Raw genomic sequence first — 21,145 nt, forward strand, 5'->3', positions numbered from 1 at the left:
TATCAACAAGAATAAAACTTTGATTTGATTAAGAAAATACTTGTGAGATTAATTATCTCTTTGTTCTTTGAGAACACCTAAAACACCATTAGAGAATTGGTTGTTTTAGCTTGACTTATCAATAGGTTTTCCATCCCCTACTGTGGCGTCTACATTATACCAAGGTTTCTAACCATAGGTTGGTTAGGGGTTGAGGTCCATTCCATTAGAACTTGAACTTAATTAAGATCCAGGCTAATATAATGCGGGTTTAGGAGCAGGTCATCCTAGGTTCGTATCATTTGGTATCAGAGCTAAATTTTGTTCGGGTTTGATCTATCTTTATTTGCTTTTGTGTTATTCTGGAATTTTAGCATTAGGTTAAGGTTGCATCTATCCCATACACGTTCAGCATATCTTTAAAAAAAAAAAAAAAAAAACAAAACAAAAACTCACTCCTAGTTGAATTAGGTTTCCTTGTTTTACCATATCTTTGTTTCCCTGTTTGTTGGTTGATTTTTCATATTTGTTCTTGGTAATTTTTGTTTTTGTGCATTTTTTTTCTTTGCTGTTTTAGTATTAAATATTTGCATTCATACATTTAAACAAAAAAAAAAAAAAAAAAAACAGAAGGTGACTTGCGGCAACAACTCTAAAAGAAAAAAAAACAAAACTGCACTTTTGTTCTTGTCACGGGTTTGGTGATTATTAGGAGTTGGAATTGCAAGTTTGTTGTTTCTTCTTGTTACTGCAGTTGTGTTGATATTCAGTGAGTATTTTTTAAAAAAAAAAGAAAAAAAGAAAGAAGAAACCCGAATTAAAAAAAAAAAAATTCGGTTGGGTTAAATTTGGTGTTGAAGTTTGTTTCTGGGAATTTCTTGTAGCTGCTGATTTGTTGGTCATCTTTTCAATATTTGGAGTTGTTGGAGATTATTATTGTTGCAGATAAAAAAAAAAATTGGATTAAAATTGCTAAAGGAATTGATACATAAAAGCTTGGATTACTAAGAACACAACCAACAATCATTCAATATTTTTGTTCTACTTGATTCTTGCTGAATTTGACTTTCCTTTGCCACAATTTTATTCTTGGACTCATAATCTACTACCATCTGGTGCAGTTTTCAAAAATTCCAACGTTTTCCCATGATTTTGTGTTTTCTTGTCTAGAAAGCCGAAAAATTAGGATTTGTTGGATTCTTTCGGTATTGCCTACTTTTTGCTACTGTTTTGTTGATAAGTTTAATTAAAACATACTAGTGATCTAATTGCTGTTTTGTGGGTATTTTAATTGGAACTTTGAGATAATTCATTGAGTGGAAAAAGGCAAGAGTTTTGAGCTTAAAAAAGGGTAAAAGTCGAAACAAGTGTGCAAACACGAGTGTTGAGTCCTTATTTGAGTGAAACACGTAAGGGAGTGAAATTGGTAAGGTCCTATTTTATTTTTATTGCATTATTATACTAACATGACAGAATCAAGAATGAGGAGAGGAGATCCATCTTTGAGGATCAATGAGGAGGAGTCCGTAGCATTCCATGGCAATGCCCGAGCTATCGGGAGTGGAGACCAAGTGGACATGAGAGCTGTTTTGGAGTCAATACAGCGGGTTAGTGCTTAAGTTGAGCATGTGAATCAAAGGATGGGAAGGCTAGAAGTTTCCCAAGGAATTTCGAACACAAGAAATAGGCCAGAATTCCATGGAGGACGAGGCCAAGGATGAGGAGGTCGCGAGAGACTGATAGAGAAATTTGATGAGGAGCCATTCGGTGGAGACTTTGAGGAAGGTATGGACGAAACTTTTGCTGTCCAAGATAGAGCTGGCCGTGGAAGATATAGGAGGGAAGAAACAGATGACAATCTTAACAATATCAAGATCAACATCCCACCATTCATGGGAAAAAGTGACCCCGACGCATATTTGGAGTGGGAAGAAAAGATGGAGATGATATTTGACCGCCATAATTATTCGGAGGCTAAGAAGGTGAAATTGGCGGCAATGGAGTTTGGCCATTATGCACTCCAATGGTGTACCAATGAGCAAAACACCCGAAGGAGAGTTGGTGATGACTTGATTACTACATGGCGACAAATGAAAGGAACCATACGGAAGCGATTCGTACCATCACACTATCATAGGTTGCTGCATTAAAGACTTCAATCTTTATCTCAAGGACATGGATCCGTGGAGGATTATTACAAGGAGATGGAGATGCTTATGATGAGATTGAACTTGAATGAAGATATGGAAGCAACCATGGCAAGGTTTCTTGGTGGTTTGAATCGTGAAATAGCCAATCAACTAGAATTGCAACAATATGTGGAATTGGAGGAGATGTTGCATGTGGCTATTAAATTAGAGCATCAATTCAAGAGGAGGGGTGTAAGATCATGGTTTGGAGGTGTTTCCAACAGTGGAAGGTCCAATTCTAGTGGCTGGAGGAACAATCCCATCTATGAAAGAAAGGCAAAGCCGAAAGTCAAAGAAGAAAGTTCAAATTGGCCAAGGAAGGAGACTAGAACCGAATCTGTCCAAGCACCAAAGAATGAGTTAAAATTAGATCCTAAACCTTCTAGAACTCATGATGTTGTGTGTTTTAAGTGTCAGGGAGGAGGACACATCGCTAGCCAATGCCCGAATAGAAGAATCATGGTGTTAAAGGGCAATGACGAGCTAGAATCGGAAAGTGAAGAAAGTGAGGATGAAGCTAAGCAAGAGGAGGAGGACTTGGAGGATGAACCCGAAACCTTGCAACCATCCAATGCTGAATTAAACTTGCTTTCTAGGAGAGTACTTACTGCATACAAAGATGAGGATGAAATTCAAAGAGAGAACATCTTCCACACCCGATGTGAAATTCAAGGTAAGATTTGTAGTATGATTATTGATAGTAGAAGTTGTACTAATGTAATAAGTAACCTTGTAGTTGATAAATTGGGCTTAAAAACAATAAAACATCCTAAACCATATAGATTACAATGGCTTAATGATAGTGGTGAGATGAAAGTAAACAAACAAGCTAAAGTAAAATTTAGTATAGGTAGATATGAGGATGTAGTCTTATGTGATATTGTACCCATGATTGCTGGACATATACTATTAGGTAGGCCATGGCAATTTGATAAAGATGCTACCCATTTTGGTCGAGAAAATAGTATTGTTTTCAGCTTTAAAGGGATGAAGGTCAAGCTGGAACCATTATCTCCTAAAAAGGTTTACAAAGACCAATTACAAATGCAACAAAGGAGAGAAGCCGAAAAGCTCAAGGAAAAAGTAAGTATGGCACCAACGGCTTCACCATTTTTTCAAGAAGGTAAGAATGAGGTTACTGATCAAGGTAAGGTTTCTAAAACTCATATTGAGTGGAAAGATCAAGGAAAAACTGAAAGAGAAGGGAAAGAAAGTGGCAAATCCAAGAGCTTGGAGAAGGAAGGGAAATCCGAAGGTTTGTGCCAATCCACGGGGGAAAAAGAAAAAGAAAGAAAAAAAAGGTCAAGTAGCAACTTTTATTTGAGTTTAGGGGATATTAATAAGGTTATTGAGTGTAAGAAACCTTTGCTGGTCATGATTTATAAAGAAAATTATTTTAATGATCAAACTAACATTGAAGAACTTGAATTGCCAAGTTCAATGATTTCTCTTTTGAAGGAATTTGGAGATGTCTTCCCAAATGAAATTCCAAGTGGACTACCAGCCAATCAAGAGGGAAAAGGTGAGCTTGCTGTCCAAGGTAAGTCTTCTAATACTCAGGTTGTGTGGGAAAATTTTAATAAAACCAAGAGTGAAAATTTTGGTGCAAAAGCCGAGAGTGAGGAATGTGAGATGGCGTGAGTGAGAAAGGAAAAGGAAGACAAGAAAGGAAAAATATAAATTTTTATCTTAGCTTTCGTGGTGTTAATAAAGTAATTATGAATAAGAAATCATTGCTGACCCTGAATTTTAAAGATACTTATTTAAAGATGTCTTTATTGAATAGAACTTTATCTGCATTGTTGAGAGCTTTACTTAGTGGCAATTTGAAAATTTGGGAAATATTGTTTGCTAACTTTAAAAAGTGTAATTTTTACCATAATGAGCATGTATTTCTAGATTTTGTTGTAATAGTGTTGGACCAAGGAGAATTGGTTTGGTTGGACTCACGAAAGGAAAGGTTTCCTAATCAAAGAAAGTTAAAGCACATGCCGCCTATGGATGGACCTTTCCAAGTTTTGAAGCCGAATAACAAGAATGCCTATAAGCTTGATTTACCGGGTGAGTATAACATGAGTGCTGCATTTAGTGTTGCTGATTTAACTCCTTTTTCTGTAGGTGATGATCTTGATTTGAGGACAAATCCTTTTTAAGAGGAGGGGAATGATGTGATTCCGCCTGAGCCCGCTCAACCGATAACCCGCGGGGGTGCTGACTCGACACGGATGAAGACTAGGCCAATCACAAGAGCTCAAATTAAGAGATTTAAGGATAACCTGGGAGTATTTATACAGGGGGTAATCAATCTCAACAGAGCTTGTCCATACTTGAAGATACAAAACCTATTCTAAGCATCCAAGTAGTGGAAGCCGATACGGACCCGGGTGACAGTTTTGGTACATTTTTGGAGTCCGGGAAGCATGAAATGGTTCCAATGCTTTATGGGTTCAATACATATGCCTAAAAGGTCATGGAATCAAGTTAAATCTGCCTCAAATGCAATCAAAAAGGGCTTGTACGGACAGCATCAACAATTTGGCCGAATTTGCTGTATTGCTTGCTGGCTTTACTGTATTTTACTGTATTAGCCTTTTCTTATTTTTCCAAGCATGGGCAACGTGTGGGACTTCATATTCAGCTTATTTGGAATCCTAAAAAGAATCTAGAAGCTGATTTGAAGCTCAAAGAGGTCAAAGATTGATCAAAGTCAACTTGATCAAAAGGCTAGCATTTTTAATTTCCTAATTTGTTTTTACTTTTTGTTTTAGGAAACTACCATTACTTTTTGGCTTTTATTTATTTATTTTCTGGACAAATAAATTTAGGAAGGTTTTTATTTTATTCTTTCCATTGTAAATTAATTAATTCCTAATTTAATAAAAAGGAATTAATTAATTAAACTTAGACTAGGAAAGGAAGTATAGTTTCGGCCAACTAGGTTTCTTTATGTGTGGTGGCCGGTTTTCTTTATGTTCTAGGGTTTTATTTGGTGGATTTTTAGCCTATTTAAAGGCTTAGTTATCAATAAAAATAAAACTTTGATTTGATTAAGAAAATACTTGTGAGATTAATTATCTCTTTGTTCTTTGAGAACACCTAAAACACCATTAGAGAATTGGTTGTTTTAGCTTGACTTATCAATAGGTTTTCCATCCCCTACTGTGGTGTCTACATTATACCAAGGTTTCTAACCATAGGTTGGTTAGGGGTTGAGGTCCATTCCATTAGAACTTGAACTTAATTAAGATCAGGGCTAATATAATACGGGTTTAGGAGTAGGTCGTCCTAGGTTCGTATCAGTTTTACCACCACGTTCTGAACAGAAGCTGGACACAAGAAAAATGAATGAAGCCGAGAGTAAGGAAAAGAAAAAAGACAAAATACACATTGAAGAAGACGAAGCCAGCTGTAAATGGCAAACTAATGAAGCAGAAAGCAGGGAAAAGAAAAAAGATGAAATACAAGTTGAAGAAAAAGAAGAAGCCGGTTGGAAACAGTTTGAAAAGATGGTAATGGTATCATCAGACAAGAAGAAGCCGTCTAAAAATGGAGGAGGATTTGAAAATAGGATGAAGGATTTCTCCGAGGTCAATTTACTAGTAGCAACAATCGTAGCTGCCGCCACTTTTGAGGCCGCTTTGGAAATGCCCGGTGGTTACAACTACCAAGGGCTACCAGTTCTCGACCGAAGTGGAGAATTCAGACAGTTTTTATATTATGATCAGTTGGCTTTTGGTCTATCTGCTGCATCCTTGTTGCTCCACTTTTTTCTCATGCTATTTCGGAAATTATTCTCAATCACTTTACTCCCAATTGCTTGGACGGCATATCTTACAATGGGCTCACTTTGCATGATGGTTTTTGCTTTCGACCATGGTATAAACATAGTCTTCCCTACAACAGAAAACCACAACATGTGCAAGATGTATAAGGACGACTATTATATTGTTGCCAATGGTACTCCCATCTTGTCTATTTGCTTCTTCATCTTTGTTATTTTACCTTCTCTATTACTGGCCAAGTTTTGCGCAAGAGCTAGAAGATTTGAGCCTCGCAACAGTGTCAGAAGTCGTTTTGGACTCTGGAGTTGAAACATTATATTTAAATTCATATTGCATATCAATGTTTGAACTCCCTATGTATTGTATTAGCTGTGCTGGATATTGTTAAGTACTTCCAGTGAACTCCACTATTAGTTTTATTATATAATGCACTGCCTTCAATTTGATTTTAATTAATTACTAACGAGTTTTTTTTTTTAATTGTACTTTTGTACCTAGTTTGGAAAAAAAATCGTTACAATTTCATTGCAACTCTGATTAAGATCTTGGAAAAAATATTAGAAAAAAAAAACAAAAAAAAAAAAACAAAGAGAACAAGACTGAGAGGAAAGAAAATTAAAAAAGAAATGAAGTTTCAGAAAAGAGAATTAAAATTTAATAATAAATCAAAGCACCACAAGATGTTGAAATTCATATTTGAGTAAATGCAAAAGAGAGCGAACGAATGGTAATATTGTATGGTATGAATACTTCACACTTGTTTTGATGCTCTTGAGTCTTGATTGATTACAATATTTATATACTGTAATATATACATGATACAAAACCGAAACTTACAGAATATTCAAAACATTACACTTAGCTAACAACACTTTTGAAAGTGCTGCATCTTATCACCTTGCGCTGTTTTACATGCACTTATCTCTTTTAACAACTGTTTCCATTTTGCTTGGTGATGATGCTTAGATGTGTGTGAGATGGTTCATTTGGCTGAAGTATGGGGATATCAACATTCAATTGAATTTGGTTTGATGTGATCCTCATTTTTGTGGATGGCATGTCTGAAGGAGATGCTACGCGCAATGAAGATGACATGGAGTTGCACCACTCATTCTTCGGTCAATACTAGCTAGTTCTCTCTCTCAGCAAGTTCATCTTCAGTCAATATTTATCTTCTTTAGAGACAAGAACTCTGTTTATTTCTAAGTAGATCCCCACTATTAGTGAAAGTTAGCTCTGTTTTCGAAAAACAGAGGATGGCAATTTGTAAAAGTTGCTTTGTTTATTAAAAACAAAGCATGGCAATGTGTTATCTTTTGACTACATACATCTTGACCATGGTCTAAGTTTTCCAAATCTAAGATTAAAACATACTATAACTCTATGAAATAAACAATAGGATCATATGGTGCTGGATCTGAAGCTATCACATGTTCCAAGTCATCCAGATAACAAAAGGAAATAAATAATATGAGGAAACCCAATCAATTTTAGTAACAATAATATCTTAATTTCAAACGTCTAGCTCCTTCATGTTTTCTTCACAATTTTAATACAACAATATCAATTTTTAGTACATGTTTCCTTTCACTACAAAAGCACATTGGAAATTTAACCAACATTGAGGTTACTATGACGGTGGCCATGAATGGAATATTCAAAAAAATTTATGCTTTTCCAGGGGAGAGTACTGCCTTTATACCTTACTCAAAAGCACACACCATAAAGACAAGCGAAGCACTTGGTAAACTGGTTTTCACATTCATTGTGAAATAACGGGTAAATAATTTTCCAAATGCTGGTGAACTAAATTGGATAAGAATGGAGAAAATGGACAGGTAAAAAGCCAGCGAATCATGGACAATGAAAATTGTGAATTGTGTTCTTCCCTTTAAAACTGCAATCAACCTAAATTTCAAGCAATTTCCAAAACATTTTTCCCCTCAATTTCTGGTATTTATTTTGGCATGTATCAATTTGGAGAGAATAAGTAGCATATGTTGTAATATGCATTTGTTTTGACATGTATCAATTTTAGTGTTGTATACTATGAACTTTTTTAATTGCATCACGGCCACCAATTAAGAACAGGGTATAAATTCCTTTCTTTTTAGTGAAAATAACTTGTTGCTAAATGTAACATGTTTATTCTTTGCTTTTTTGGATGAATTGTTTGTTCTTAGTTTCTTATTAATGTAATAAGGTCATTAAAGTAATCAAGATATGTTTTCAATAAATTGTGACCAAAATTTAAAATGTCTCAAATTCAATTTCAAATGTATTGTTACATTTTATGATTTAAAAGTTTATTGTCATGCTAAACTTCGAATCACCACTTAGTGAGCTTATAAGTTAATTAGCAAAAATGTATACTACTACTCATAACAGCTTGTTATCTATTTTAGTTCAAACAATTTTGATATTTCTTTGTAAGATTTTATCAAATTGCCTATTTTGATGTGTGGGAGATTTGTTTGACATTAAGTAGTGGCATGAGATTTGTTTGACATTCGTTCTTATTGTAGGGGCATTTTATAAAGAATCCTTCAAACCAAAGAGCTAAAAGTTTGCATGAGATACCAAGTAATCATTGTATTATGATCAGTGGTACACCAATGCCAAAAGATCTTAAGGTATTTTATACGTTAGTTTTATTCCATATATTAATACAAGCAATGACTATGATAACTTATGACATTGTCTAACTTCTAACATTTGAGTATGCTTTTCATGTTTGAAAATAAGATTTAAGAAGCATATTGTTTATGGAAATGATCAGAATGCTTTTTTCTTTTACTTTTATTTGTCATGACAGTTTTTTGTTGTTGTTTTGTCTTTGATTTTTGCTATTTTAGTTGTCTATAAGCCTTATAAAATAGAAAATCATAATGTCTTTCAGATGGACAAAATTCTCTTTACCTATAAAGAACTCGAGGATCTATCAATTTGCAACATATCAACAAAATCTAATCTAATGGCTAAATTTGTGCCATGCAATAAGAAGCATATATTTGTACATAACATAACATTTTAATTTTGTAAGTTTTACAGATTTTTCCCATGTGATAAGAATTATATATTTATATATGAAAATAAAAGCAAGCATAACATAAGTTGTACTTTTTATAGATTAATTGGCTCTTTATTAAATTAAATTGAGAATTAAATATTATTTATTATAAAACTACTGAATTGGGGAATGAGTTCAGAAATTTCAAAAATGATTAAAATAGAGTTTTTTCAGCCAGCATTGGCTAATCATTTTTCCAATCACTAGACTAATAACCTTTGATTAGGAAAAAAATGCTCTGTTATGTCCAAACAAAATTCCTGTTATTAGGCAAAGTTGCTCTGTTTAAAACAGAGCTTGGCATTGTGCAATATTTTTATTACATATACCAATCTTGGCCATGGTCCTAATGTATCAAAGTTTTCCAATTCTGAGATTGCATACACTATAATTCTACGAAATGGAATATAGGATTATATAGTCGATGCACTATTTATATACATAAAAAGAAAAATTAAAATTTTTTTTTTGGGTGTAAATATTAGAAATAGTTCGCAACATGTATTGAACCATAAATATCCAAAATAAACTTTATAAATTAATTTGAAGAAAAATCCATAAATAACTACGAAGACCTCAAGCCATAGAAAACAAGAAGTAATCAGACTTCTTTGATAACGTACATGTTGACCACTTTCCTTAAAAACAAAGTTCTCCAAATCTAAGATTGTGTAGTTACCGAAAGAAGAATAGAAACATAATTCTAAGAAATAAAAATTAGAATTATATGGTTAATATTGCACTACATATGAACCTATCAGATGTTCCGAATCATCCATATAACAATGGGAAAAAACCCACTCAATTTTTGTAACATTAATATCTTAATTACGACAACCATCTAGGTCATTCAAGTTTTTTTTTTCCCCCAATTTTAGTAACAATAATATCAAATTTGGTACAGTTTTCCTTTTTTACAAAGCAACATTGAAAATGTAATTAACATCGAGGTTACCCCGACGATGGCCGTGAATAGAATATTAAAAAACCTTGTGCTGGTCCGGGGGAGAGTACTACCTTTATACGTTGCTCAAAAGCAAGCATCATAAAAGCCTAGCGAAGCACTTGTTAAAATGGTCGTCAAAATCATTGTGAAACGGCGGGTAAAACCCAATGCTGGTAAACTAAATTGGATGAGAATGGATAAAGTGGACAAGAAAAAAGCAAGTAAATCATAGACCATGAAAACTGTGAATTCTAATTTTCCCTTTAAAATTGCAATGCCTTGGTTGTCATATCCACCGGGGACTTGGATAGCTGCTGCGAATGTTACGGTGGCAATGACTATGGCTATCACTAAACAGAGATTTGCTAAATCTTTACCTTTTTTTCATTCTTTCGATTTCTTATGCTCTGTGTGCTGCTCTTGTTGTTTACTCATTTGAGCGTTCTCTGCTTCTTTAGTTTCTCTTATCAACCTCCTTTCCAACCCAAGTAACCCAACCTCTCTTTCCAACTCTGACATAATTTCAAGCTGCATAGACACATATGTTATTTTCTATCTTAATTGCTTTAACCAATGGTATGCTTTTTCATAAGAAAATAACATATCTTGCTATTAGCTACACCCTATACTAATCTAATTAAGCTTTGAAGTCTTTTAAATCATCATAATGAAACCACCCTTTTTGTAACACTTCAAAATTTTGAAATAATGGTAATTCAACATTGTCTTAGAGTTAGAAATAATAGTAATTTAACATGGTATTAGATTAGAAGGTCGACCATTTCTAATATTCATATGTTTTGTAACGTGGGACAGATCATGCATGAATACTTACAATTTCAGTATCGTTGAGTAGATTGGTTGATAGGATAATGTCCGCAAATGTCATGCCACCCTTGTTTGTAGCCGCTCTGTCAATATTCGAGTCATTTACCAGAATTTGTAAAATTTTGAAATCTCCTCCACGAAGGCTATATGCAAAGCTGTATTTCCTTCATTATCTTTCTCATCTATAAGATCCTGAAATGCTATTGATTCCAATAAAAATTTCACCATCTCTTCCTCTCTACTTTCCATAGCAACATGAAGAGCGGTCCGATCTCTACCATCCTTCAACTCACAAATGTCGGGACATTTGTTGATCGATGTCCTAACCACATCAACATGCCCTTTCATTACTGAAATGTGAAGGGCAGACATGTGAAGTCCAGCCGCACCACACTGCACCGACAGTGTGAAACTAGTAGCTCACCATTTTTGACAATGGTCATTGCTGCATTTAACACCAAACTCCAACTTGCTCAACAATTGTGGGCAATGTCAGAAGACCGGTGCTGAACGTCAGAAGAGGTTGAAAATGGAGGACATGCACCAAATTTGTGAGCCTATAAATAGGCTCCATCCCGTTGCATGTAAGCCAAGCCAAGCGGTGCAACCTCAATATCACCCAAGTGAGGAGTGTTGAGAGTAGTGTTTAAGTTCCAAAGAGAGCTTGAGAGAAGAGTGAGCAATTCCAGAGAGAGGTTCCACGTGAGAATCCTCCAAGAGAGAAGTTTTTATTTTTGTATTCTATTTCCAAGAAAGTAATAGAATTCTTTTTATTTTTCTTCTCATATTTCTTCTCTAAAGTGGTTAGAGAACCACAACAAGTGGTATCAAAGCTCCAGGTCGAGAGCTTGGGTTCAAAATTTGAAGAAACAGAGCCTCTGTTCTTCAAGTTGGTGTTTCTAAAAGTTGTTCAAATCAATAATTTGACAATACCAGACGAAATTAGTCGACGAAACGAGAACAACCAAGTTCGTTGGAGAGAAACGAAGATCCCAACGCTCCTTCACATGCCGCCTGAAATTTTTTGCAGCAGATCACGCACCTCACACTCTACACGTGCCGTCTGGGGGTTGAAGATGACCACGTTAGCAGACATGTCATCTGCCATGCGACTCGACACGTCGTCATCCATGTAATCGCCATGTCATCTGCCATGTGTTGACACGTCAACACAATCTGCCACATCATCAGAAGGTTATGAAATTACGAGACGGCTCCTGAATTGTTGGAAATTACAGATTAGCCCCTGTAGTTTTTGTATTTACAGGTTGACCCAAAATTTTTATGAAATTACATTTTTGCCCTAAAAATTCTGGTAACTAGATTTTGACCCCGGAAGAGTCAAGTCCACCATTTTCGGCCGTTCCGGATGCAACAGTTAACTCTGTTTTGCCAAATTCGACTCCATTTTTGGTCAAGCCATAATGTCAATGGAAGAATCATCTTCGGGAGCTATGGTTAAGCTCACTGCCACAAATTATACACTTTGGAGACCACGGATAGAAGATCTCCTCAATTGTAAGGATCCGTTTAATCCTATAGAAGCTAAAGGAGAAAACCTCGATCCCAACAAAGAAGTAGAATGGAAGAAATTAAACAAGAAAATGATCGGTCAGATTAGGCAATGGATCGACCACAATGTCTTCCATCATGTAGCGAAGGAAACGGATGCATATGCCCTCTGAACAAAATTGGAGGACATGTACCAGGCCAAGACTGCTCGGAACAAAGCCCTGTTGCTTAAGCGATTAGTAAATCTAAAATTACAAAGTGGAACTTCTGTAGCCGAGCATACCAGTGAGTTCCAAAGCTTGGCAAATTAACTATCTGCTGTGGATTACCAACTAGGGGATGAGGATCAGGCCCTCCTACTTCTAAGCTCTCTTCAAGATAGTTGGGAGACATTGGTAGTGTCTCTCAGCAATTCAGCCTCGAATGGTAAACTTACTAAGTCTATGGTTAAGGATGCCCTATTTAATGGAGAGGCCAGGAGAAAGGACATTGGCATGGACCAGTCACATGCCCTCATCATAGAGAGAGGAAGACAGCAAAGAGGTGGTCGAGATAGGGGGAGAGGCAGGAGCAAGAGCAGAGGCAGATCTACAGAAGGCAGAAAATCATCATATAAGTGCTATCATTGTGGCCTGGAGGGTCACATGAAGAAGAACTGCAGAAAGTTGTTGAGAGAGTAGAGACTCCAAGGTAATCAGCCGAAGAAGGATGGAGAGACATTAGTCACTATTACAGGAGAAGTGGCGCTCTGCTCCACTGAAGAAGAGACATGCCTTCATATATCAACCCAAGACGTTGAGTGGGTAGTCGATATTGCAGCATCCTACCATGTCACTCCACATAGAGATTTCTTCAAAACATACAAAGCAAGAGACTTTGGTATGGTAAAGATGGGAAATTCCAGTTTCGCAAAGATTATGGGAACTAGTGATATTCAGGTAAAAATGAATGTTGGTTGTACAATCACTTTAAAGGATGTCCGTCATGTTCCAGATCTTCGGCTTAATCTACTTTCGGGAGCAGCCTTAGACAAGTAAGGCTATGACAACTACTTCAGCAAAGGCATATGGAAAATGACGAAAGGTGCCATAGTTGTCGCCCGAGGATATATTTGTGGAACGCTGTACAAGATTCATGTGAAGATATGTGCAGATAGCCTCAATATTGCAGAAGGAGAGGCGTCTCAAAATCTGTGGCACCAGAGACTCGGTCACATAAGTGAAAAAGGATTGTCCACTTTGGCAAGGAAGAAGCTTATCATTGTTTGCAAGGATGCTGCGCTAAATCCTTATAGTCACTGCTTGTTTAGTAAGCAACAAAGAGTCTCCTTCAGTTCCTCTCCATCGAGAAGATCAGAGTTGCTTAGTCTGGTGCACTCTAATGTTTGTGGTCCCATGGAGGTCGAATCATTAGGTGGCAACAAGTATTTTTTGACCTTCATTGATGATGCTTCTCAGAAGGTGTGGGTATATTTCTTGAACACAAAGGACCAGGTATTGGATTACTTCAAATTGTTTCATACCATGGTAGGCGTGAAATAGGAAAGAAGCTGAAATGTCTCCCCTCAGATAATGGAGTTGAGTATACTTCCAAGGAGTTCGATGCCTACTACAAAAGACACAGCATTCAACATGAGAAGACAGTCCCTCGCACCCCACAACATATGGAATAGCCAAAAGAATGAACCGAATCATTATGGAAAAGGTCAGAAGTATTATCAGTATGGCTAAGCTATCAAAGCCATTCTGGGGAGAAGTTGTTCGTGCCACCTACTATAGTACCGTTGAATTTTGAAATTCCAGAGAAAGTGTGGTCGAGTAAGATTCCCTCCTACTCTCATTTGAGAGTGTTCGGTTGTTTAGCTTATGTACATGTATCCAAGGAGCTTAGACAAAAGCTCGATGCAAGATCTATTCCATGCATCTTTATAGGATATGGAGGTGAAGAATTCGGATACAGCTTATGGGAGCCGAAAACAAAGAAGGTTATTAGAAGCAGAGACGTAGTATTCCATGAAAACCAGACAATGAAAGACATTGAAAAGCCCAGAATGTCTCCTAATTGTAGTTCTAGTGCTGAGAATTTTGGTCCTAATCCAGCACCAGCACAAATAGCCACAGAGGATAATGAGGTGCATGAAGATATACCAGAAGCAGACCAGAAGGAAGAAGGGGATATTGAGCAGGGGGAGACTCAATCCTCTCAAGCAGCTGTAGGGCCATCATAGCGGTCAAATGATGGTACACCTCTTGAAACCAGTGATTTACAAGTTCAGAGATCGGAGCGATGCCGAATTCCATCAAAGAGATTTCCAGAATCTGAGTATATTCTGCTTACTGAAGAGGGGGGGGGGGCAAAGAGTTTCCAGGAAGCTATTTCTCATCAAGACAAGGAAAAGTGGCTGCAAGCAATGCAAGATGAGATGGAATCCTTGCAAAAAAATCATACTTATGAGTTGGTTAAGCTTCCAACAGGAAAAAAGGCACTAAAGAATAAATGGGTGTTCAAGCTCAAGAAAGATGGCAGTAAAAGGGTGGTGAAACACAAAGTCCAATTGGTGGTCAAAGGATTTCTTCAAAAGAAAGGAATTGACTTTGATGGGATTTTTTGACCAGTGGTAAAAATGACTTCAATTCGAGTCATTTTTGGTTTAGTAGCAAGTCTAAACCTAGAGCTTGAACAGATGGATATGAAGACAGTATTTCTTCACGGTGATCTACATGAGAAAATCTACATGGAGCAGCCAGAAGGATTTAAGGTTTCAGGGAAAGAAAACCTCGTATGCAAGCTGAAGAAGAGCTTGTATGGCCTCAAGTAAGCACCACGAAAATGGTACAAGAAGTTTGATTCATTTATGGTGAGTTAAGGCTATAAAAGGGCTGCAGCAGACCAGTGTGTTTATATTAAAAAATTTTCAGGTGGAAACTTCATTGCACTTTTGCTATATGTGGACGACATGTTGATCGTTGGACAAGATGCAATGAAGATTAGTCAGCTGAAGAAAGAATTGTCTAAGTCTTTTATATGAAAGACTTAGGACCAGCTCAACAAATTTTGGGAATGCAAATAATCCGAGTCAGGAAGAATAGAAGGTTATGGCTATCTCAAAAGAAGTATGTTGAACGGGTGATAAAGATATTCAACATGGATAAAGCCAAACCGATTAGCATTCCACTTGTAAATCATTTCAAGTTGAGCAAGAGATTGTGCCCCTCGTCCAAAGAAGAGATAGAGGAGATGGCTTCAGTACAATATTCTTCAGCGGTAGGAAGTCTGATGTATGCAATGGTGTGTACCAGACCAGACATTGCTCATGCAGTAGGTGTTGTGACCATATTTCTTTCAAATCCTGGAAAGAAACACTGGGAAGCAGTCAAATGGATTCTCAGGTATCTTAAAGGTACATCGAAGCTGTGTTTGTGCTACGGGGGAGGTGATCCAATTTTATAAGGCTATACAGATGCAGATATGGCCGGAGACCCTGATAATAGAAAGTCTACATCAGGTTATCTCTACACTTTTACGGGGGGAGCTGTGTCATGGCAGTCAAGATTGCAGAAGTGTGTTGCTTTATCCACTACTGAAGCAGAGTACATTGCTGCAGCGGAAGATGGTAAGGAAATGTTGTGGTTAAAGCATTTTCTCACAGAATTGGGCATCAAGCAAGAAGACTACAAGATACATTGTGATAACCAAAGAGTCATGGATTTGAGCAAAAACTCAATGTATCATTCCCGTACAAAGCACATTGACATTCGCTATCATTGGATACGCAAAATAATAGATCAACAGTTGCTGAAACTGATGAAGATCCACACAAAGGAGAATCCAGTAGACATGTTAACAAAAGTTGTTGCTCAAGAGAAGCTGAAACTGTGCAAAGACATAGCTGGAATGGATGGCAGATGGCCATCAGTTTAAATGCGGCTGGAGGGGGAGAATTGTGAAGTCCAGCCGCACCACACTGCAACGACAGTGTGAAACTAGTATCTCACCATTTTTGACAATGGTTATTGCTGCATTTAACACCAAACTTCAACTTGCTCAACAATTGTGGGCAATGTCAGAAGGTCGGTGCTGAACGTCAAAAGAGGTTGAAAATGGAGGATATGCACTGAATTTATGAGCCTATAAATAGGCTCCATCCCGTTGCATGCAAGCCAAGCCAAGCGGTGCAACCTCAATATCACCCAAGTGAGGAGTGTTGAGAGTAGTGTTTAAGTTCCAGAGAGAGCTTGAGAAAAGAGTGAGCAATTCCAGAGAGAATTTGTTAGTGTAGAGAGAGGTTCCACATGAGAATCCTCCATGAAAAAAGTTTTTATTTTTGTATTCTATTTCCAAGAGAGTAATAGAATTCTTTTTATTTTTCTTCTCATATTTCTTCTCTAAAGTGGTCAGAGAACCACAACAAGACATACCCTTTTCGTTCTTTTTTTAAGCAAGGGAATTGTTATGATCTATAAATAGTTCAATGAGTTCTCTATTGTCTAAGTATGCTGCATAGTGAAGAGGAATCCACCTAAAATCATCAGCTTTTTCCAACATTGAAGAAGAAGAAAGTTTGAAAAGCACCTCATGTATAAATTCTGCATATATATATAGGAATTGATCAAATAGTGCAACTAAGAAAGTACATAATAATACAAATAATGAATATACAGGGGAAGATGGAGCAGAGTAGTTGTAATAGTACTAGGAATTGGAGCTCGAATTACAGCTGCATGCAAGACATTCATGCTGTTCCTTCCATCGACAGAGCAATTAATGGGAGCAGCAGCATTCAAGATGAGAAGGCCAATTTCGTAAAAGCATCTAGCGACAGCCATGAAAAGAGGAGATTCTCCATAGCCATTCAAAACAGAAGCCAAATTGGAATCTTCATGAATAAGCAACTTGACAATCTCGAATCGATTATGTCGAACAGCTTCATGGAGAGCTGTATCTCCCTCACAATTCTTCATAGTCACTAGCTTTCTCTTTTGTTGAGCATCCATCTTTCTTGCCTTAACAATCAGAAACCTAACCATTTCAACATGCCCTGATTTTGCTGCAGCATGAAGCGGAGTGTTCACTTAGGCATTTTGATGGTAAAGGAAATGGAGCAGAGGATGACCATGACTATGATCATCATCACCTTCTTCTTCTGTGTTAATTTGCAAATTACCAGATTTTGCAGCTACATGAAGAATGTTGTTCTTTTTCCCTCCTGTGACCAGCTGTTTTGAATCAGCAGCAGCTCTCAATGTTTTTTCAGATAAGGTTCCATCAATTGCAGCTTTGTATAACTCCGGATCCATCATACCTACCTCTCCAATTTGATAGCATAATACATTAATTTTGGTAGCTAGACCTTTATATAAGAGAGCCAAGATTTTATATGTCCATATTAGCAATGTTTTGATTTATACATTTTTACTTTTCCTAACAATGGTTTGGGTCAATAATTGGTGTGGTAAGAGTTTTTTTATTTTTATTTTTTTTCCTTTATTGAAACGAAACCTCAATTGTTCTTTTTTTTGACTCATTTTCTGACCTCCACCAAGTCAGCTTTCTGACCTCCACCAAGTTAGTTGTCTAATATTCATTTTCCATATGACAAGCAGCTCTCTGATATTCATTTTCCATGTGATTAATTGTGTGAATCTTTCTGACCTCCACCACGTCAGCTTTCTAATATTCATTTTCCATATGATTAATTGCGTGAATCTCACCTTATGGAGGGTCGCACTGACAGCTCAAGTGGCAGGGCACAGCACAACCCACGCTGTGGTGCGGGGTTCGACCGTTGGGGTAGGATGCCTGGGGCCCGCCACACTAGCAAAACAAGAAAAAAAGAAAAGAAAAGAATAATCTCATCTCATGAATTGATGCTGAGTGAATTAATTACAACTTTATTTTATACATTGCGGATCAATACAAAAGCCTGTTTAAAAGTGAGACGTAGCCAAATAATAATTACATAAAACAAAAGGAAATTTTGGAACAATCTTTGTAAAGCAAACACGTGGGGTTTGCGTTGGCAAACACGTGGCATTGTCTTGGTGGCTTGAATATGCCAATGCACCAGAGCCTTAATTCTCTGATCTGTTCTTACACTGTCCAATGATCCAACTCCACCTTCTCCTCCTTCTTGATGTATGACTTTTGTCTTCATTCCCTGAGACTTCACGGCATTTGTGTGAACAAAAGAAAAAAATAAAATAAAAAGAAAAAGAAAAAAATCTGCTTGCATGCTCTTACACTTGAACCCAGGATCAAGAAAGACCCTTTTCATTTCAGGTCACGTAACCACAAGGCTGCAAGAGTACAAAAAATTAAATAAATATATAAGTTCAAAATTTTACAAAATTTAATTTAATTATAATTGTATACAGCTTTAAAAGTTTCTATAAAATGTGAATATTACATTGGTGGAGTGGTATAACGTGGCAAAGAAAATGGTAAAGAATTTGATATTCTTTCGCTTTAAGATAATTTTCATTTAATCAAATGTCTCCCAAATTACAATGACTACTTTCTAAAAATAATCCTCGACAAACAACTTTTGTGTTGCTCTCTCTTTCGCTAATATGAATAATGGTAAAAATAAAACAAAGAGTATATTTTCTTATCTCTTAAATCTTAGAAAATTATTATTATTTTTAAAAAAGATTATGCCTACTATGAAGAAAATCAAGTCAATACTTCTCTATGAAATCGTATTCTTTCACTAAAATATTATTTTTTAAAAAATAAAAAATAAAAAATCCAAGTGTTTTAAATAATTTGGCAACCAAATAAACAAATAGTATTTATAATTTCATTTCATAAAAATTCCTACAGAAGCATGAGTGACTTCTGCAAAATATCTTACTTAGATGCTTCCTCATCCACTTTTCACACTTACCTCGTTAACTTTATGATAATTTTTCTATTTAGAAGAATTATGGAGGGCCTTCTCACAAACATTGGGTGCCTTTTTCAGTGGTCCACCCCCCTCATCACCGTTTTATTCCCCCCACCCCCCGCCCCCTTCCCATAAAAAAATGAAGAAAAAAAGTAAAAAGCAATGGTTTACTTGAAGTAATAGCTGTTTATATACATAAAGAAAAAAGTGCAATGCATTAATTAATAATACATATGGAGTTCTCTTAGAAGAAGAAAAAAAACTAAATTAATTAGAAACACAGACCGGCCAGGAGAGTCAACATACTGCTGCTTATCATCTTCAGAATCCAAAACCATGTCTAACATCTTTTTTATTTAAGGAGACAATTGTGAGGATTGGAGATAAATAAAAGAAAGAAATAAAGCCAACAAACGAAGCAGCACAAAGGCAGACAACATCAGCAATGTTTGATTTCTCAGGTACTACTAGTCCTATGCCACAGACAAAAGCAATAAACATTGAAAAAAGTGAAATGTCTGCTAGGATTAGCACCCACTTTATCATGTGAAAAAAGCTTACGAGTTTTCGAGACAATGGGGATGAAAAGCGGATGAGCATAATGGCAAATGAGGAAAAAAAAGCTGCTACATCGAAAAACAGAAAAAGATTGAAAGGTTGTCTTCGCTGCAGTGAAACTGCTAAGCCTTTGTCATTGTATCCACCAGGAATCGGGAGGGCAGCTGTGAAGGTGACAGTAGCAATGAGAGTGACTACCAATGTGGTAAAGCTGTCGACATCTTTCGTGATTTCTTCTGATACTTCATGTTGTTTCTCTTCTTTCTCTTTGAGTTTTTGTGGTCAACCATAATTATGCGTTAGTTTCTCTTCTTTCTCTTCGAGATTTTGTAGTCGACCATCATTATGCGTTAGCTTCTCACAACTCTCTGCTTCTTAAGATTTTCTTATGGACTTCTGTTCCAAACTTGGTATTCCTATGATCTCTTTCTGAAACTTCAACACAATTTCCCACTGCACACATGTATATATAATGATCAAGAGTAAGATCAAGCTGAGAATATATCAATGCGGCAATACCTGGAGGTCTTCTAACATTTACGTAGTTGGAGACTAGTGATCAAGATTGATGTGTTGTAAAGACGATCATCCATTCATCAGATTAGAGTTTTGTACCCATTAATACACAAAGTACTAGAGACCTAACCATGGGCATGCGTTTCGTACAATATATAATTTTTTGGAATCCGAAATTTCTATTTAAGCTTATATTAATTTAAGCATTGGAGGTGCCTTGGCAAGCGCATGCATCACCAATCTCACCATCTAGCTATTAATATAATAGGTTTTTACATCTAGATTAAGTAGCATAATTGATATTATGCTAGGTACTAAATGTGTGTGTGTATATATATATATATGTATATTTATTAAAAAAAAAAGAAATATATATGAGAAATTATCAAATTCCAAGACCGTATTATATGTATGGGTTGAAATAAGTCTAAGATTGCAATGTAAGCCAAGCATCCATATATAGTTCTCTTTATTTATATGTGACAGAAAACTTACCACGTCGATGTTTTTTAGCTCCTTGTTTGATAGGATAATGTCTATGAATGTCATTCCATCTTTATTTGTAGCCCCTTTGTCAGTTTTCGAGTCATTTGCCAGCATTGCTAAAATATCGAAATGTCGTTGAGTAGAGGCTAGATGCAAAGCTGTATTTCCTTCATTATCTTTCTCGTTTACAAGATCCTGAAATGCTAACGATTCTAGTAAAACTTTCACCACACTCTTCACTCCACTTTCCACAGCAACTGAAGTGCTGTCTGATTTTTATCATCCAACAACTCACAAATTTCTGGACATCTTTCAATCAGTTTTCTAATTACTTCAACATGTCCTTTCTTTGCTGAAATGTGAAGAGCAGACATTCCTTCTTTGTTCCTTGCA

The 21,145-nt window shown here is 36.4% G+C and overlaps 2 protein-coding genes across 2 annotated transcripts in view; both read right to left on the reverse strand.

Moving 5' to 3' along the window:
• LOC107412847 (nascent polypeptide-associated complex subunit alpha-like protein 1) overlaps positions 1 to 21,145 on the reverse strand; it is a 444,693-nt gene that overhangs the window by 228,880 nt on the left and 194,668 nt on the right. The window lies entirely within an intron of this gene.
• Positions 16,741 to 17,603, reverse strand: LOC132804979 (ankyrin repeat-containing protein At5g02620-like). The gene is made up of 3 exons (XM_060819554.1): positions 17,441 to 17,603; positions 17,000 to 17,353; positions 16,741 to 16,892 (listed from the first exon to the last, which is right to left on the reverse strand). Exons 1-3 carry the CDS (start codon positions 17,601 to 17,603, stop codon positions 16,741 to 16,743), a joined length of 669 nt encoding a protein of 222 aa, XP_060675537.1.

Source organism: Ziziphus jujuba, chromosome 8 (assembly GCF_031755915.1).
Source record: "Ziziphus jujuba cultivar Dongzao chromosome 8, ASM3175591v1".
Taxonomy (NCBI): Eukaryota; Viridiplantae; Streptophyta; class Magnoliopsida; order Rosales; family Rhamnaceae; genus Ziziphus; species Ziziphus jujuba.